This window comes from Euwallacea similis, chromosome 8, assembly GCF_039881205.1.
Source record: "Euwallacea similis isolate ESF13 chromosome 8, ESF131.1, whole genome shotgun sequence".
NCBI classification, from domain to species: domain Eukaryota; kingdom Metazoa; phylum Arthropoda; class Insecta; order Coleoptera; family Curculionidae; genus Euwallacea; species Euwallacea similis.
Window position 1 is genome coordinate 159358 of NC_089616.1, and position 21251 is coordinate 180608.

Genomic DNA, 21251 nt, shown 5'->3' on the forward strand with positions numbered 1-21251 from the left:
TCCTGATTAGATATCTCTGTGTCACAAAAATTGATGGTTTCAAGCCAATCGTTCTTACGAATCCATTGTAGATGAGATAGTTCCTTTCTTTTCCATGTTATTGATTCATAATTACTTGAATTTTTTGCTTATCAGCCAAATGAAGTGTTAGCGTACTCTCCGCTAAAATTTCTGGAATCCTTTGACCGCTCTCCCTCCATCTTGTTGATTGATGAGGTTGTTGTTGTCCAGGATAAGTAAGATAAATAAGTTGTTGTGAAAGTGACGCCTGACAGAATCACCTTTTAGTGGTGCTGCCATACCTAGACAAGTATTCAGATAAAATGTGAGTAATCTAGGCTTACGATTATTTTCAAGAACTATTGGATGATCTGGTTCTACTTGAAAATTTAGTGCTATATAATGTTGTCAAAGAAGTGACCAGAGATTCTGGTTTCATTTTTTTTTAGTTTTGAAATCCGAAAATCTGTAGACTCCTTCAATAAAATAATATTTTCTTCTTGCGCATTCTCATTTGAGATGTGACATTTAAATATTCATTTATCGCCATCTATTGGAAAAACACACAGTTTGAGAATGTCCAATTCTTTAGGAAGTAGTAGAAAAATGATTTTGTACAGGATGGAAGAAGCAATCGTGAAAGCTGGCTGACGTGTAATTTATAGATTAGGATTGTAGCACGTAGTTATTGATCTTCTCTTACGCCCTCTAGGATTGAAAGAATGAGCTAAACGGGTCGATAAATTATAGAATAGCAGACCCGCCATCTAACCAGCTAAAAACACAGTTATAATATATAATAAATTCTTGGAGAGTTCCTTACCTCATGTAACAGATAACTACCTCTTTCGTTAGGTTATTTATTTTTTAATGTTCATTAGTCAAATAGGAAAATTATTATCAAATAAACACACATGTTCAGTTATTGATATTATTATTTATTTTCCACAGATGCTTCAGTTCACTTTGTACATACAATGAGAAGTTACAACTTGCCTTACCGCCCAAACCCTTACAAAAACAATAATAATGTTACTCTATGAGTAGATATACGTAAATAAATTAATATTAATATTTAAGACTCTTTAAGAACTTGTCAGAAACGAAGTAATAATAAATTAATTATAGTAAAACGCATCCATGAATACCCGAATAAGTCTTTATGTCCTGTGCAAACTCAGGAGAAAGCTGTAAAATAACGAAGATCAAACGGTTTCCTCTTGTAGCAAGGTCTTCTTGGGGGAAGAAGTTTATTTCCTGCAAACAAAACGATGATATAACATACAGGAATCACATACAATTCAAATGGAGACATAGGAATGCAAGTGGAAGAAGAACCACATAAGGTTTAGTATGCATCCGACAAAGACTAACAACGACCTGGGTGAAGTCAATCGGACCGGCGTCTCCACTGTGATGTGTAGATTAGTATCAATTTCGCTATCTTCGCGACAATGGACTGTTTTTTTTAATATTAGAGCAAAAAGCACCAATGTAAATAAATGAAAAAAAAAAACGATTAATCCATGACTAAAACTTATATTAGTAAACATTTTAAAAAAGTGAGGAATCTGGTAACACTGGATGGACTCCACCTACTGGGCTGGCCGACGTCTTTATTTCGATGTTTAGATTAGTATGAATTTTGTTGTTTTCCCGGTAATGGATTTTTTTTTAATATTGGAGCATAAAACAGCAATGTAATTTAATAGAAAAAACTATTAATCCATGGTTAGAACTTATATTAGTCAAAATATTGAAACAGTGAGAGATCTGGACACTGGACCGACTCTTACCACTTCAACCGCTAATCTCTTAACCTACTTCGTTGGTCTTTATCGGAATGATATTAAACTTTGTGCGTTCCTTCTCCCACTTGCGCAACTCCTATGTTTCTACTTGAGCTGGTGATACCAAACCAGTTAAAACCCTGCAACCATTGCAAAAATTGCAAAACTTTCAATGAAAATCACCCAGCAAAAATAAACCTTCATAAATATTCATAAAGAGTTTGAAAAGAGCTGCATTAAAATTCAGCTTACACAATGATAAATCGACATAATAGCAATACATTAAAAGATGTTTATATGTGAATATTCCAGGACATTTCCTTATCAGCGCAAATGCTCTGCGAACGCCTTTTTTAGATTTTTTTTTACAAAAGGAATAAATTTACAAAAAGTTGAAGTGCTTCGCTGAAAAGGAACAAAGCAAACTCCCTCGCAAACATTTTAATTGTGTTATTATTACGACTTGTGAATGTCAATCATTCATTCCATGTGATGAAAGATTTTTTTTTAATAGGACACAACCAAAAGGAGCATTCAACAAAAAAGGTTACCAAGAGTTGAAAACCAGTCTTTCGATATTTGGAAGCAAGTTGAAAGTTATAGAAATGCATTAAGACTGAATTTCTCTTTGATGTACTAATCGTATTTTGCATCTTTTTCGCTCTGTGCCTTTCCAATAGAAAGATGGATATTTTTAGTTTATGATGCGAAGTTGGTCATGTATAAAAACCTTTGGAGTATACTCCGTATGTAATGGAATATGCAATTATGGTATTGAATCATATTATATTCGATATTTCGATCGTCGATGTTTTATCTCGAAACAGAAAAAACAGACAAAGGCTCTACTGAAAGCCTCAATCAAGTATTTTTTACAATGTTGACAAAACAAGCCTCTTAAATAGTAACTCAATTGCAATTTGAAGACGAAAGTCCATTTCAACTCGCTAGAAAAAACGACCATGAAAGGATAAGGATTTATATTAAATGGATGAAATAACTAAAAAAAAACTCTGAAAGAAGTCATCTAAAAAGTGGGAAGAAGTCCAACTAATATCTTAAAACGATATCTTTTTTAGAGCGATGCCACGAGGTCAAATCAGCCATTCCACTGACGTAAACAATAAATACCTATCTACATCTTTAAATCCAATTTATCGATTCCACTAAACATTCATTTTATATGCATATATTAGGTGTACAACTTTGCTTCCGCCGTTTTTTTTCCGAATTTCGCGATTTTATTGTAAAAAACTAATTATACCTTTAGGATCCAAAGTATTGTCCATCGCTGGCCACTACTTTCTCCCATCTTTCGGGCAGCATACGAATCCCGTGTTGAAAAAATTGGACATCTTTTGAAGCGATCCACGATTCTATCCAATTTCTTACTTCTTCATAAGACCGGAAGTGTTGGTCAGCTAGCCCATGTGCCATGGATCGAAACAAGTGATACTCAGAAGGAGCTAGGTCAGGAGAATATGGCGGGTGGGGTAGGACTTCCCATTTCAATGTTTCCAAGTATTTCTTGACCACTTGCGCAACATGGGGTCGAGCATTATCGTGCTGCAAAATCACTTTATCATGTCTCTCGTTGTATTGCAGCCGTTTCTTTTTCAATGCTCGGCTCAAACGCATTAATTGGGTTCGATAAAGAGCACCTGTGATTGTTTCAGTTGGTTGTAACAGCTCATAATATATTACGCCGAGTTGATCCCACCAAATACAGAGCATGATTTTGGAACCATGAATAGACGGTTTGGCCGTCGACGTGGAAGCATGGCCGGGATATCCCCAAGTCTTTTTGCGTTTGGGATTATCGTAATGAACCCATTTCTCGTCCCCAGTCACAATACGATGCAGAAATCCCTTCCGTCTTTGCCTTGCAAGCAACTGTTCACAAGCGAACAGACGCCTGTCAATATCTCTTGGTTTCAACTCGTACGGCACCCAATATCCTTGCTTCTGAATCATTCCCATGTCTTTGAGGCGTTTTGAGATTGTTTGTTGAGTCACTCCCAATGATTGTGCCAATTCTTGTTGACTTTGACACGAGTCTTCGTCAAGTAATGCTTCCAAGTTCGCATCTTGGAAAACCTTCTTTCTTCCACCGCTATGTTGGTCTTCGACGTGAAAATCACCGTTCTTGAAGCGCTGAAACCACTCACGACATGTCCTTTCACTAATAGTGGCTTCCCCATAAGTATCTGAGAGCATTCGATGAGCCTCAGCAGCAGATTTCTTCATATTGAAGCAGAAAAGTAAAACCTCCCGCAAATGACGAGAATTTGGCTCGTACACTGACATTTTCAATTGCGAATAACTTTATGATGAAGACACAAATAGACTAATATTTTTATGAGGTTATGTTAACAGGTGCCCAAGGCTCCTGCATGCCCACATGGGGTTATTTATTTCGATCATTACTTACCGCTACATACATCTATTCAAAAACGGCGGAAGCAAAGTTGTACACCTAATAACTCTGGGAAATTCTCAATATTCCAAAAGGATACCTCTATTGCAGGTCAATTGACACGCAGATTCTGGGGAAAAACTCACAAATTTAAAACGAGTTATATAGGTATTTTGTAAGCGAATTGTCGAATTTGCATAATATTATTTACAAAGAAAAAATAAATTTTTATTTTAATCATTTTGAAATAAATATAAATATTAGCAGTGAGAAAACCGCACATACTTTCCTCATTCTGGATAACCCAAAATTTCACTAATACAGACCCGGCTTAAACTTTGAAAAGCCAAATTCTGGGAATATCTACAAAATTCGTCTTTAGCTCTTCCTTATTATTTGACTACCGATATAACGCAATCAAACAATCTGAAAAATAAAAACGTTTTTTTAAAGATTTACTTACATCTCCAGAGTTATATCATCAAGGAGGCAGACGACACTCATGTAGTTGTTAATGTCGTTTTCTGTCAGCCTCGAAAAGGATACTGTAACAGAATTGTCGAAGGCCCCACTGGACACTAATCGTACTGTCGTGGTGTCACATGCGATATATTCCGAATATTTGCCTGATAAATATATAAATAAATTAGAATTTTAGTGCCGAGAATCTTATTTCTTTAGCAAAATCCTTTGTACCTACTGAATTTTTTTACAAATTAAATTTAAAAAGGAACTAAAATTTATCATAACTAAGCTAGAAATCGTTCGCTTTTGTGGCGATTTAGGGAAATTGGGTTTTACGGTAATGCGGTTTGTCATATATGGTAGAGATTAATTACCTGGTTTGGAGTTGAGACCACAAAGGGAATCTGCCACTTTCATGTTGCTACTGTCCAGTCCAAACGAGCCTCCTATTTGAACGTAATCCCCCAGTCCGCGCTTTTGGCACTAAAGTAAATTTACAACCATTACTTCTGAACTAAGGCCTTTAATAACAGTTTTACAAACGAATAGATTGTTGCTCGACATAGTCTAATAATAGAATAAGGTACTTTGTAAATTCTAATCATACGATGGTTACACATAAAGAGGCAAAAGAAATTCAAGTTTATTAGTCGGATAGTGGCTTTTAGTGCTTCCGAAGTACTCTTTCAGGGAATATTCCTTAAAAACAATTTGTGAGAAGCATTTCCTCTTAAAAAGAGAATTTTCCTAAAAAACGTCGTCTCTGTAATTGCTCAAAATAAGGAAAATGTTCGTTTCTAGAAAATATTCTATACATTGCATCAGCGAGGAAATATTCATAGTAGGATAAAAGTTTCTTTGATGAGCACAAGGCTCCCCAAAATTAATGTAAACTGCTTCAAATTGAGGGTAATGTGCCCTATTTTAGAGATATTTGCATGTAGGAAAACAAACATGCAAGAAAATCTTTCTTGGGAGAACAAATGTGCATTGAAAATTTCTTATCTATGTTAAGTAAATCTTTGTGGAGGTAGCAAGATATGTAAAAATCTTCAGCAAATGTTTGAAATCGGAAAAATAGTCAATTTTGCTTGCACAAGCTTTGAAATCTTCAGTATCAAGGGACTAACAACGGAATAGAGTTTCTTAAAAGAAATAATTTTCAAATTTTGAAAACATTAAAAAATACGAAAATCTTCAGAAACCTATTTAAAATAATGTTTTTTCAAAATGATTGATGGTCGATATAGTAGATGAAATGCACTTTCAGTATCTTTTTTTACTGATGAAAATCAATCAAGGCTTTTTTGAAATATGAGCTCTCAAAAAAGAAAAATGAGCCGTTTGGATTATTTTTGTGAGCAATTTATGCAGGTATCCCCAATTCAAGTGGAAACATAGGAATTGTGTAGATGGGAGAAGAACCACATAAAGTTTAATATGCCTCCGACAAAGATCAACAAAGTAGGTTGAGAGACTAGCGGCTTACGTGGAAGGAGTCAGTCCAGTATTACCAGATTTCTTATTGTTTCAGAACTTTTACTGTAGGTTCTAGTGATGGATTAATTGCTTTTTTTTCATTTATTTCCATTACTATGTTTTGCTTTGATGTTTAAAAAAAATTCCATTGCCTCGGAGGCAGCAAAATCCATATTAATCTAAACATCGAAGTGGAGAGGTCGGCCAGGCGGACAAGTCCAGTGGGCGGAGTCAATTTAGTTTTACCAGATTTTTCACTGTTTCAGAATTTTTACTAATATAAGTTCTAGTGATGAATTAATGTTTTTTTACTTATATGCATTACTACTTTTTGCTTTGTGCTGTAAATTATTTAGAAGTATAAAATATCGAGTAGTTATTGTTTATTATTAGTTACTATCGTTCTTTATATTTTTAGGATTAACTTGTACTTGTAATAAATATTATAAATTATTTATCTTAATTGAATAAGGTCTGATTAATATTTAATTATGTAATTATTTGGTAAATGTAAATGATTTTACTCTTCAGTTCTCATTGTAACAAAAACGTAGAAATCGATAACGAAAGTCGTGCAACCTAAGGTTTATGAATCATTCGGCCGAAACTTCTGCGTGGACAAAAACGTAGAGCATTTATTGTGTGCAACATCTGATATTTTTAAAAATCTCCAACGCCGCAAAAGTAGCTGTATCGATACTAATTTAAATATCGAAGTGGAGACGCCGGCCAGACTCACTCCACCCACTAGCCCCACAATCCACTTCGTTGGTCTTTTTCGGAGGCATATTAAATTTTATGCGGTCCTTCTTCCATCTGCACAATCCCTATGCTTCTTCTTGAACTGGTGATACCTCTATACACTTGGAGATACATAAAATCTTGATCCATACCTAAAATGTTCAACACATATCTATAATAAATAAATTTGTTAGGGCTTTTGACAGTATTTTTAATACTGGTGATTCATGGTGTTCTTGACATCTGCTGAACGTAAATTAAAATCATTCTAAGTGTATAGGTAGATATACACTTGAAGATATATCCGAGGCATTAGGCATAGTCTTCAGGAAATTCCTGATGTGAGAAGAATTATGCGAGTTCTCATAACTTCCTTCATCTCGTTTACAAGCTCATTCTTGAAGTTTTTGATAGCTGAGCAGCCTCAATACAAATTCAAGATCAGATATACACATGAAAATTGATAAATTTCATGGCAAAATCAGCTTTTGAAAGCGTTTCTGGTATGGAAAAAAACTGATATAACTGCAGGGATCATCGGTCCGATGGTTCATTAACCAATGTCATATATCTATTTCTCCGAACTCACTTCCTGAAAGACAGGGTTTGCCATTTCAATTGAAGATATATTTATATTATGAAGAGTCTTATGGTATATGAAATGTCTTTTAGTTCTGCTTTTTATTTTATTATTTTATTAATACTTAATTATTTTCAAAATACCCTATATTATGCAGAGATGCACGAACTATTTCACTACTAAAAGTTCAGTTACATTTACTCTGATAGGTCAAATATTTAAAAACAAATTAAAAATTTAAAACCCCTTTCTAAAAGTAATTCTAGAAACCCGTTCAAAAATTCATTAGAACGGGAATTAATTTCTAAATGTTCTTCTTTTAAGCAGATTGATCCATTACAAACCTCAGCTGAAATCTGTTAGGCAGCAAAAAACCCTCAAACCTTTCCTTTCTGAATGAAAATTTATGAAAGATTACTCCCACAGGGAAAACAAATGGAAGATTGCTTGAGTTGACGTATACTGCTCGTTTGTGTACATACATACATATAAGATGACACAGATAAATTAACAGAGCCCTCTAACATTTAAATCTACTCTTGCATATATGGAAAGAAATGGGGCATATTTTTCTCTATGACTACAAAAAAATCTAAGAGAATGCGTTATAGAATCAAGCATGCACTACCTCAGTTCGAACCTTGTGGAAAGTGCCAGTTTCAAATTCAATCCCTCGTTCCCTCGTAGGTGTAATGCCAACATTAAGGGCTAAAACCCTTACTGAAGCCGGAAACAAAGAGCTTAAGCTGCAATTTGACCTTCTGTCGTAGTTTCGGAGGGTATAAGTCTCATCAAGTTGCACCAGAACATTGCAAGCTATAAAGAACAAAGTTTATGGTTATCCTTCTGACGTCGATGTCCTCGGAGTGGCAATTCCGGCGTATATAGGCCTTGTAAAAGGGCCAAAATTCACTCCTCACTAAATAGAATTTACTTTTAAATGGCCTTTAAATGGGTATTTAAACTTAATTGAGTTTAATTTTGACTGAAAGGACTTACTCTGACAGATAAAATCTTACAAAATTGTTGCTATATTGCCCGAAATTAGTGAAGTGAAAGATTATAATGCTCTAATTAATGTTTCATACTTACGTGTGGGATTTCTCACTATTTTCACGTTGAAACTGAAACTAGCGCCTCTAAAGGGCATTCGGTGCTGGATTAGGGCCACGTTTTGCGAACTTACGAAAGTTTCTTTTATTTTCTTCTTGCCGCAAAATTCGTTGAATCGTGATTTTAGAGCTTTGGGGTGGTCGTCCGGATTCGGGAAAATTTCGCCATTCAGTTCCCAACCATCAACTACCTAAAATCCGAGGAAATTAAAGGGCAATTTGTTTTGTTCGTTAACTACTGAAACGAATAGTTTTGCTGGAGGCTTGATATAATGATACTATGCGTGGGTTGTCTCAAAATTTCGTGGAAGCTTTATAAACAATATTTGACAATGCTGGCTTGCAATAGAATGGAAAATTGTGAAAACATTTTCCTGCTTTATTCCCAGAAACTTTATTTTTTACACTTAAGTCAGGACCGAAGAAACTTTTCTATGGACGTCTTGCTAATATTATGTCACTACTCAATTTAAAATCTCCTAGGAATTAACTCGTTATCTAAATACTTAAAGGAAAAAGCATAAAAAGTGAAAGATACAATTTTGGAGAAAAATTTACAAAACAAAACTCTTGGTGAACTGAGATGGATATATCACAAATATGTACAAAGTAGGTAGAAAAAGTCACAGAGAATACTGGAAAAAATTTCAGATGATTTTAAAATAAAACCTCTTTCTTGTGCCTTTTATCTATTTAATGACAAAAATAGTTGAGGTTATACATTAGGCATATTTTTCACTTCATTTTCTCAATTTAAACCTTGACTTTCTCGCAACTCAAAACGAGCAAACACACGGAACTTCCTCTTAACTTAAGTGTAGTATTTTTGTAAACGCGGTTCACAATGAAAACTAATAATAATAATTCCTTTCCCAGTCTCCCACTATCCACAAGATAAAAATTGGAATTCTTCCGCTATATTTATCTTTCATTGGAATAAGAATTCCGTCTACTATGATAATGTAAATTTCATTATTTAAAGATTATTCTGTAATATTGCTTTCTATATATCTCGAATATAACTTTTTAATATTCGATCGCAGTTTCAGTATCCTGCCCACACACAAAAGAGACGAACCTGTTGGAATAAAAAGAGACATTTATTATTTTCAATAATGCAGATTACCCCCATATTCCTCAAAATACCAAATTGTAAAGCAAAGTAAATAGTGCGTAACGGAAGTGGTGTCATTTGAACTGCTTCAGTCAGCTAAATCAAACCTAAACTAACTTGCATTTGACAAGGTAAACTATTATATTGGATATAAGAGACAAATCCAACAGTGATTTCAGCAAATATCAACGAAATGCGATTTAATTTTATATCGATATGTAGTTTCAAGACGAACGTTATGTTAGATTTTCATGAAAAATTTCATTGAAAATATTTCTGTTCCACGAGTTAGGAAAATGAAGTCTTATATTCAAGGTCATGGCTTTATTAAACCTAGTCGAGCTGCATTTCCCGGCATGATCACCGGAAGATATTGCAAAGAATGTTGGAACTTTGGAAACATTGATATCAACAACTTGACGCCTAAACATAGAGATAAAATCTATCAACCGGAGACTAGAATCGCTTAAAATTGAAGTTCTGGAAATAGGGAAAAAATAGCTGAGTGTAAACTTGCTGAAGACAAAATAAAAGGTTCATCAAGAAAAATACTAAAATTCATGGAAACATTAGAACACTTAGGTAACAATAGCTAAAAAGTGGAACACTAAATCTATCATTGGCTTGGAATCTCCAAGAATGCGAAAGTTCTCGAACTCAAAAGAAGTTCCAAGAAAGTTAAATTCATGAGTGTGCGTCTCTAATATGAATTCTGGCATGTCGAACTCAATAGAATGAAAGCGATGAACCAGAGAGAGAATGCCGAAAATGAAGGAAACTGTAACATTCAGATGATAACAGCTAGAATCCAAGTGAAGAACCAAGAAAATGGAAACTATCACCCAGAGTTTCTAGAAAAAATTTCAGAATTTCAACGAATAGTTTAAAATGAATACTGTGGAAATCTAGCTTCACAAGATTGTATTAACCTGAGTAACAAATTCAAAATTGAAAGAAATTACTAGAAATCTTATTAGGAAACGTTTTCAAAAAAAATTATATTGTCGTGGAGTATAAGGTTTAAAATTTCAAAGGCTTGCCTACCATATAAAATAGATCTGAAAATATTGCTCTCTCGTGAAAAAATGCTTCAGAACTTTAAAGATTTGTTTGAGGTGATTTAACTGAATATACCTGACTTTTCATTCCATTCTGTTCGTTAAATCTATATGTTAAACAAACTTACCAAGGAACATTGGCTAAGGTGCAGTAATTGGGTATGATGGTATGAGCACGAGCATGAACATTCTTAATTCTTACCACAACAAGACCTCCATTCTCACAAGAAACGTCGAGGTAATTGAAAGTTATTTCTATCACTTGGTCCGGTTCCCCGAAAAAGTAGATCCCGCATACTTTTCCTTCCGAGTGAATCTTTTCCTTGTAATAAAATTCACCCTCCTCTGATGCCATATGCATACATTCTAGAAAAATAAAAACGAAAACGTAGCATAATCTAAGACTCCATTAAAGTTTAAAGTTTCCGTAAATGGACCGACGAATCTTGGAACTCCTTAAGTATGTATGAGAAAAAGTTAATAGAGTTGAGCATTAACTTCTTCGACATGGAATTATTATAGAATGCTTTGATATGCTAAAGAATAGCCAGCCACGTTCTTAACATGTATAGTATATTAAATCGCACTTTTGATGTTGGTTAACTAAAATCGCACGTGTGCACAGCTGATTAAATTGCTCTATCTAGCAGCAATTTAGGCAAATTTACCTTCGATATGATGTTCAGAAACCCTTTTGGGCCTTATAGAGGGCGACAGGAAATCGTCTCTAATTTCCTGGTTAAAGTAGAGTTTTGAAGACGGCCGGAAGTTGACCTAGAAAATAAATTTCTCATTAAATTCCTTTTATATCTAGAATAAACCCAACAGTCGCACTCAGCATATGAAAATAAACTCTCATTTTTATGTTTCAATTCTCTTGAATTTCCCGCCATATTTTGCTAAATATAAATGAAAATTCATTCTTGTTTCCGCCCACTTTCACTTAATCTCATCCATTTGAGACGTATTTTCCCAGAACTGATTCTCGGAAGTTGCAAAGATAACTTCATTTCATTTATATTATTCATCCATATATTTATTCTTGTTTCTCTAATTCTCCAACCGGAGCATGGCTCAAAATAAACACATTTATCTGCCCATTTGGTTGGTCAGAATTAATTATTTATCTCTGGCAGTAAATCAGCGGGGACATGGAATTATTCCTAGTTTACATTCGACTATAATGATTTGCGATCCAACAAAATTGTATTACAGGCATGCAATAAACTGACCGTTGTAATATGTAGGACTAGCGGTATTATTAGAAATTTACTTTTGTATGCGAAATATTAATGTTCTTAATGAAATGATTTTGTGTAGGTGTAAGACTTTCCAATTCTTCATCTCTACTTAAAAAATGTATTTAAAATATTTTACTTTTTCATCATAATACAGGAAGAACAAGCAAATATGGCTAAGACTAACCAAACAAATAAAAGCGGCAAACACCTGCCTTATATATTTATGCACTTTTTGACATTTTTAAAATTTATTGTCCAAAAAATGGTTATACAAAATGGCCACATTGACCCGTGTAAAAAAGACGGTCATCTCCAAAATATCGACATACGTATATCAATGCCAGAGCTATGTAGAATGATTTATGAAGACGTAGTATGCTTTAATCTTCTTGGATTTTTCCTACAGCTATTACGTTGGTCTCTATACTTCTCAAGGAAACACCCTAAATTATGAAATACCCTAGATATCAACAAAGATTTCCTTATTTCAAATTCTTAATGTTTCCCAAAATTTTAGAATCAGTTTCATCCTCAAGAATATCGTTCAAAATATTAAAAATGTCCACTTCTCTGCCATGTTCATCAGTTCTCAATTATCTCAACAATCTCTCTGATTATTTATTCTCAAGGAGTATTTCTACAATTCTAAAATCCTCAAAAATTTGTAATGTTTTTGACTTTTCACCACTACCTCAATATTTGCTATGTTTGTTTCAAATTTAGAAAAAAGATAAACATTTCTTCAAACTTTAAAATAAACAAATTTTACCGTCTCCTCAGTAGTATTTTTTACTTTTCTGAAACATTGTATTTCAGAAAATTCACCTCAGTTGTAGTAAATCTGTCTAAATCTTGAATATCCAAAGTAGTTTTTTTTTAATTTGTTGGTTTATGTGAATTCGTGGATGAATAAGTGATCGTATGAATTATACAATAACCTTGTAAATTTGATTAAACTGAGAAATATTGCATTTGAGACCTTTTCATTTATCATAAAAAAACAGTTTTATTGTAAAGAGCACACACGTGTAGAGTTTTTGATTATATCAGCACAAAAAATTGTATAAATGCGACTATTTATCGAGGGCCAGATTTTAACTTATGCAGGTAATTGCCATGAAACTTTTAACATCATCATTCTCAGCTCAAATCGAAAAATAGAATCCACTCGCAACCAATAAACTCAAAATTGCAAATTAAAACTGCTCTTCACAACATGCAGATAATGACCTTTTTTTCAATTTAGAAATACATTTGTGCCCATCCGGCATATTGGCCAAATACCGTTTAATATTAAATCAACCAGCGTCATGTTCACGGACGAAATAAAATTTAATCTAACAATGCAATCATACCTTTATAAACTAACATACTGGAATTAAGCCCTTGATAGGCCAACTTCATAGTTCCATAAATAATTGATTTATCGGTGCGTGTCTTTAATGAGCAAGACAGCTATTTATAATTAGTACTCAGCTTATAATTAATAATTATAGTGCTTTTTGAGCTAAAAGGCAATAAATTAGATGCGGGTTAAAATTCTTTACAATTATATAAATCACATCGAATTGTTATTGTCACTTTTGCTTTAGTCATAAGAACTACTAATATACATACAAACATTTGTCTTAATTATTAAAAATCTACGAAGTTGAACACCCACGAGTTAATCTGAGCATGTAAATACCCAACGAGTTAGTCTTTTTTTTGTAAAAAATTCACTTTTTTACGGCACGTTGTTAATTTCCAAACTAATTACCGAAAGGACGATAATTTATAATTTTAAAAGTGCACGAGACGTAATTTTAAAGTGACAGTTTTCCGAATTAATTAGCGGCCATCTGCTGTGTCTAAACTGAAAACTTTTAGGCCAACAACTACACACAAATTGGGAGTCTTTGCCAGAGTTTCATTCACTAAGCTGAAATATTAATGGACTGAATCCACGTCTATGAATCGTGACCAAAATAGCGAGCATATAGCTGTAGTTCAGCAGGAGATGAATAAGAATTAACAAGATTAAGAGTGACATGTTATTTTGGACAGGAAGGCGCCCTGATGGAAGTGCCATGTCTAATGCTTAAGCTTAAAATTACATTTTAGCGTTGGTTTCTATGGAAAATGGAGCTTTCCTGTAACCTCGAAACTTTAGCTCAGTTTAAAACATAATTAAGAAAGCTTTGGCCAGTTCTTGTATTCTCTGTTTCTTAGTATAGCAGATAATCTCGGGATAATAAGTAGAGTAAAGGCTCTAATGCTTTAAAATTAGTTATTTAGTAGAAACGCAAAGGCTTATTGGACCTATTTGGCTGCTATTCTTGAGAGTCAAATATAATCTTGAGAGCGGTTTTCCTCTGTTTTGCTGCAAATTCAATCAAATCATCTATTCTTGTTACATGTTTCTCAGCTTATTACTATCAATTTTCAAAATGATGTACGATCTGGAAGTCCTTCCATACTCTTCCATAAATCCATCATATCACTCAAAAATTAAATTTATTCTCACTCAAGTTAATACGGTTTGTAAATATGTAACAAACTTCATATAGGGGAAATTCCTGTTAGATTTAAAGCCCCAAGCTCGAATATTTCCACCCACTGTCTAAGTGGGTTTTTCGACAAAATGTAGTAAGTCTCGAAAGTGAATTGGAGTCCTGTTTTAAGTGCCTCTTGCGGGGGAACTCTAATGCTTGTTGAAGAGAACTTACTAGTGAGAAGAGGCAGTAAAACTGGACGTACAGATTGAGAAACATGCTTTCTTTAATGCACAGATTAGAGAAAGGAATTGTGATGATAATAAATGATCATAGTCCAACAGACAAATAAAGTACGAATTTGTTGGAAAAGTAATTTTTAGAAATTAGGTAAGAACACTAACTAACTAAATAGTAGACATTTTTCTATATGCTGTCTACAGAAAAAAATACCAGAAATTCCACTGTACCTTCTTAGGAAGGTTAATTCCGGCTTTGGTATGGCAACAAGAGATTCGATACTGCCAAACTATTAAGATTTAACGTTGGCAGATTTTCTAGTTACATAAATATAAAGAAGGTACTATGAACCAAAAATCATCATAACCAAAATGTTAGATATAATTCCTTTACGATTGTAAATCAATTTAGGACATATTTTAGTATGTTATCTTCAGATTTTACAGCTCAACAGGTAGAGTTACCAGTTTCTTCTATTGTAATAGCTCAAGTTATCCAACAATATCACAGGCATTAAATGTATTCACTACGATTAATCAAATGTAAACTCAAAATTTTCTGGCTACTCCGAATTTCTTATAAATCCAAATAATTGATTCCAGATAACTGCATTTCACGTACAATTGTTAATAGTTAAATAAAGGAATTACCTAGAAATTTCAGAACTAAACCAAGAAGTCACATCCAGTTCTTACAATTTTTTTCAGATTTTTTTAAGATCGTGCAAATGAGAGTTCTGTATATCAAAAAGCGAGTTGACTACTGCTTCTTGTCCAAACTAGTTGCAAATTTTACTGTTTATCCAAAACACTTGTGGCATAATCGAATCCGAAATTCATTGGTGCAGAGAGTATGTTTAAGTTGATACATTTATGCAAATTCGAGATAGTAACTTTCATATCCTTAAACGTAAGGGTACGTCTGTTTTTCTTCATGTACTAAACAAGCATTGAATTATGCGTACCATTTATATGTAACAATCGAAGCACAATTCTAAATTCAGTAACGTGGACAATCTATTTTGGTAATTATAGATTATTAAAATTTTCAGTTCCTTTAAAAAAGAAGAATTTTAAATTTTGTTAAGGCAAGTGGCAGGCGACTGCGCCACTGTTTCTGGTTGAGTACTTTGATTATTTGCGCGCAATACTTTGAGAGTTATAGACCTTCTAATTCGTTGGTGCAGTTTGCCAGTTTAAGGTAGTACATCTTTTTTCAAACTTCTCAGTTCTTTTAGGCTGATGCGATGCGATTCGATGGCACCCTTGCTTTAGTATAATTTTGAGATGCCTTAGTGCAAATTTTAACTTTTTAATATACTGTACGTTAATAATATTTGAAGACGAAATTTCTCTTGATAACATACTTTTGCTTCTTTTGTTCTCGATTCGATCAAATCGATTAGATTCTCAAATTAATTTTCAATGCCTTGCAAACAATTAATTGTTTGAAGCTCAAGGGAAAGTCTTAAGAAGGCTTATTCTACTAATGAAGTAATTATTAATTTAACTGAAAACAAATGATTGGAATTCTTTTTAAGCAATTTCGCCATATTGCTTTATTAGAAAGACTAAAGTATCAGTAGTATTAAAACTTTCAAATTGATAATTTCAAATATTAAAAGATAATAAAAATACCAACTTACCCCAAAGGGAGCTCCGGAGGTTGGAACCAACGCCGTCCATCCGTCTGGACGACCGCTGACCGCCACCAAAGCAAAAACACTAGCGGAAAAAAAAGTTTGGAAACTCAAAACCACGGCCGAAGTCATGTTACGGATTCTGAGATGCGGCCCTTCCTCAAAGGGTTTTTGAGTTCCGGGATGTGCAAGAGGAAGCGCGGCCAATGAACAAGTTGTTGAGGAGCGTCGCGTTTTATAGCGTCCAAAAAGGCGTCGAGGGCGTCTTGCGCTGCTACATAGTGCTGCGATGCCGATGGCTGGAGCGCTTCATATTCCATGTAATGTTAAATTTCACCCTAAAAGTGTGCATAGAAGAGTCCTTTAAATACCACACATATCAATCACTGTCTTAATAAGCATTTAAATGACAAGAAACAGGATGCGAAACAGCGCCTTAAAAATAAATTTGGGTTGTAAGCAAATATAGGGAATCTTTCTAGAATGTTCATTCATATGCGTACCTTTATTTAGCATTGATAATCATGAGAAATTTGATATTTAAATTCATTATTCATACATTCTAGAAAAGATAATCAAATTTCTTTCCAGGGCACGTATACACTCCAGTTTTATCGGGCTAAATAACAGTTCAAGGAAGTTTGTTCAAACAGACTTAAAACTCCACTGGAACTGCAATTATTGTGTTCTTCAGGGACTAATTTCAAGGATTTTACCTTTACAGATGATGAACTCATTTATACCCATCATAGAATTATTAATAATTAGATAAATATTAAGGTCAAGTGCTATTTTTTTGTCTTTAAAAGTAGAACCAAATTAGTCTGTCCTTCCTTTATTTTATGCCTTTACTTGGCAATTGGGTTTAGATCATCTCATCTTCGTAGTATTAGTAAGGTAAAAGGTTTTGAATATTGTTCGTCAAGTAATTAAGAATCAAATAAAATCAGGACACCGTCCCTCCCTGACCTAACTACATTAATATTTGGTTAAGGCAAAAGTTTGCCAACCTTGAGTAATGAATTTTACGTGTCAAGGGAGGAAATATTGTCTCTAAAAATAGCTTAAAAGGAGCTTTACGTGTTTATAAGTTTAAGAAATTCGTAGTAAACAAACATTTATTTTGGAAAAAATACTACGATAATCATAGATTTACTTATACTTTAGTTGACGCCACTGCAAGTACCAACATGAACCTGTTTAATAATATAATTAATTAAGCTAACTTTTTGGTTTGGAAAACTCCAGTAAGGAAGATTTTAGAAGACAATTTCTCAAAGATCGGGGTTTAACTTCGATCAGTCTTTAAGTCTTTAAAACTCAAATGATTATGATGAGGGCACTAGACCCCTCTAAAATCAGTTAGACTTAGTTTAGACTAAAAATAACGCCCGATTAAATGTAATTTTAGTTTTTAAAAATCTTCTCTACGTCTTTTTCGAGATCCTTAATATACTTAATATACCTAAAAATTCAAAGGTGACGACATAAAACAATTAGGAAGATTAACGAAGTAAGAAATCATTAGAAAGAGACTCATGGAAAAGAAAGAATAGAGGAAATTTTCTAAAGTGAATAAGTTTATAAATTAATAATATTAGAATCTGACCACATTCCTTTTTGATAAAATTCCTCAAAATTTTTGTTGTGTAAATGTCCGAAACTTCTAAAAGTGAATCTAACTCTAGAGTCATTTAGAGCTAAATTAGTTACAAATGCAAACCGATTATGAGGTTTAAGTTTTCTTTTAGCTGTTTCTGGAAAATTCTGATGTTGCATAATATCACTGTGAATTCATGTCAATCAATTTAAAATTTGGCGGACGAAACCTAAAATGAGGTTAACATAGGTATTCCAAATCCCCTGCAATATCAGTTCGAGTATCCTCTACAGCTAAAAATCAGGATAGAAAGTACGCTGTACTCGAAAATCCATCATTGATACGGTTATTCGAACTATTCTAAGTTTAGATCCATCATCTATAAATGATGTTTTAATCGAATCTAGCATTAGGAGATTTCATGAAATATTTAGGGAGTTCAAACCCCCTAAAGCCAGTTCTCGAATGAATTCTGTTATTTTAGTCATGAATTTCCTTATACAATAATAATTAAAACTAAATTTGGAGGCATGCAGAAAAGAGGATTAATTAATATTAATTAAAGTAGAAGTCAGATACTTTTACCAGAAGAAAACTGTCTATAGAAACAGTAAAATCAACGCAAAGCATTGGCTAATTTCTTGATTTCTATGGATATTAACTTCCCTTGAAACTGCCTGCAGATTGCCCTATTACCTCTGAAGGACATAAAAACTTACTTATTAATAATGAAATGGCCGAGAAACATGCGAGTTGCCTGAATTAGTCGGTTAGTGGTCTCCTTCTAAATTGCCATCCGGGTAAAGTCACCAGTAGTATTATTATTATTAATGCGGCCCTTAGAGTCACTAGATCAATATTCCGGTAATTTTATCAACAAGGTAATTTCCATGGAAATAGGAGTCTAAGGGATATGATGGACCTCAAGCTGCGGTAAGTGGTAAACTCCGGTAATCTAACACTTTTTAACCGGGAGTGTCGGAAGTCTTTAATCACTAGTTGAGAATGTCGTTTACTTCTAACAAAAAAGTTCTCATTTGGAGGATGATCGTCAATTGGTGCTTGCTCTTGAGACTCTGCGTAGAATCCAGTAGCTTTAGAAAATCCAGGGAAAGCCGAAGTCTCCCACTTCTTCCACTGACTTCCCTTTGAGGGTTGCCAATTGAATAGCTAGCCTGCTTCTAACTTCTTCAGTAAGAGAACTCCCCTGTGGTACCCTCCAGTACATTAGCAAACAGGGGCGTACCCATCCAAAAGCCTTCTCAAACCGCAAACTAGAAGGAATAAGACTCTAACATGGTAAACTTCACCTTCACTCCCACATGGCCGAACAAAATACCATACCAACGAGACTTCTCCTTCAACTTCAAAAGAGGAACATGAGGATGGCGCCCAGACTACTGAGCGGCCGCTTCCTCCTCCAACATGAGCATTGAGACATACAACTAGATCTTGGTACGTGCTTAAAGTATAGAGCTTTCAAACCTCCCAACGCGTAGCACTTGTGACAACCAATTTGGTTGTCCAACGAGATTAAGGAATTAGATCCCAATCGACTCGTCGACTTCGTCAATTCCATAGGATTCCAGTAATTCCATTTAGGTGGTATGTAACGGACCCATTTCTGAGGCAGCAGAAATGGTAAAGGCTCTTTTTGCTTCCGTCTTCTTCATTCATTCAGTCATCCATTCATTCATTTATTCTTTCATATACACATTCCTTCATTTTATGGAAGTAGAGATGTTACCCACTACCCGGCTATGGAAATTTTCTTGTTGGCAAAGTTACCAGGAGTTTGATGTGTTAGTATTTAAGGTCCGGTATTTAAAATTCCTACATAGTAACTTTGCTGGCAACATCATTTTCATAGAAATAGAGAAATTGACCAGTACTCCAATATGCGTTCAATATATTATTGGGCATCCTCGATACGCTGCACAAGTGTTTGAGGATGCATGGCCGATGCATCAGCAAATATAAATAAGTTTGTATTATATACACCTTTTTAATTCTATACCTTATATAGAATTAAATTTTATTGAAATAAAAATCAAAATTGAATCATAACTTTTTTGAATCTAAATAGTTTTCTCGAGCACCAGAAAAAATATATCTGCTCTAAGGCTCAGACCGCGTATTTTTCCTCTAATTAATATTGAACTATTACTGAAAAAATAAGAATCAGTCATGCATGCCTGCAACTTATCAATGCTAATTGGACTGTTTCACACTTAATTGATTTTCACTCTGAATAGTTACTGCAAATTTCAATTAGTATCTTTACAAAGGGCAGAATAGATCTATTATTTACGTAACTACACACAAGTCAACAGGCTCTTATTGACATTAACAAGGCTTGCACTGAAGATACACTTACACAATTAATAAATAAGTTGTTAAAGCCATTAAGTAACAAATTTTAACACCCAGACAAAAATAATACCTACAGTAGCAAAATCCCACTCTCTTAATTACTCATTAGCCAATGCTATAAAATTATTTATTGCGTTAATAAACGGAACGTAAAAGTCTGGGGGAGTTCTTTAATAAATCGGTAAACACGATACTTGAAGGGCCAATCGATAAACAACTTACGTAGTATCAAAGGCCCAAAAGGGTCTGTATTAATTTATGTACTTTATATTATATTGAAGAAACATACCTGCCAAAATTTCACTTAAGCTAAAGATACGTACTCTTTTGTGTCACGAAGGACTGTAAAATCTAGCAGAAAGCTGATGGTTTCGAGATACTTATCGCAAGACAAATATTAGACGAACAAACGATGGATATGTATTAATCAAAGGTTGATATTTTCTTAATGTAAGTATAGCAAAAACACTTCTTCTGTAAATATTTGCAGAGAGCCTCCTATTTATGTCTTCCCATTCATAACCAAGTGTCAACAAAAGACATACTTTTACGTAAATGCTGTTCTTCTAAATTCAATACAAAATAACCGCGTTTCGATATATACAGAGTGTCCAAGTCGATGAATTTTTTAACAAGGAAATATTAGCTAAACAATATAAAATGCAAACGACCTGTAAAGAAAATCACCCAAGTAATAGGGAAAGTAGCTTTTAGGTGCTTTATTGGTACTGGGAATTATTTAATAAATTAGAACGACAAAGCAAACATATTTGGCCCAGTCTGGGATTTGCTATGAATGACGTTTTGAAGTTACCTACTTGGTAAATATTGCCTAAAGATATTTTAAGTGAAATAATAATGGCATAATTTTCGAGATTTCTCTATGTTACAAAAGTGAATTTGTTACAAAAGTTTTTTCAACGCAGTTA

At 33.9% G+C, this 21251-nt stretch overlaps 1 protein-coding gene across 2 annotated transcripts; it reads right to left on the minus strand.

Moving 5' to 3' along the window:
• Window positions 1–917: 917 nt before the first annotated feature.
• Window positions 918–20737, minus strand: LOC136410468 (corticotropin-releasing factor-binding protein). 2 transcript variants are annotated; one of them, XM_066392635.1, is made up of 9 exons: window positions 20612–20737; window positions 16356–16687; window positions 11424–11529; window positions 10958–11121; window positions 8564–8774; window positions 8112–8287; window positions 5046–5154; window positions 4670–4832; window positions 918–1257 (listed from the first exon to the last, which is right to left on the minus strand). In XM_066392635.1, the coding sequence occupies exons 2-9, from the start codon at window positions 16479–16481 to the stop codon at window positions 1251–1253; spliced, it is 1062 nt and encodes a 353-aa protein (XP_066248732.1). In that variant the 5' UTR covers window positions 16482–16687; window positions 20612–20737; the 3' UTR covers window positions 918–1250. The 2 variants fall into 2 exon arrangements, with proteins under 2 accessions (XP_066248732.1, XP_066248731.1); XM_066392634.1 differs by having other exon boundaries at window positions 8100–8287.
• Window positions 20738–21251: the final 514 nt, after the last annotated feature.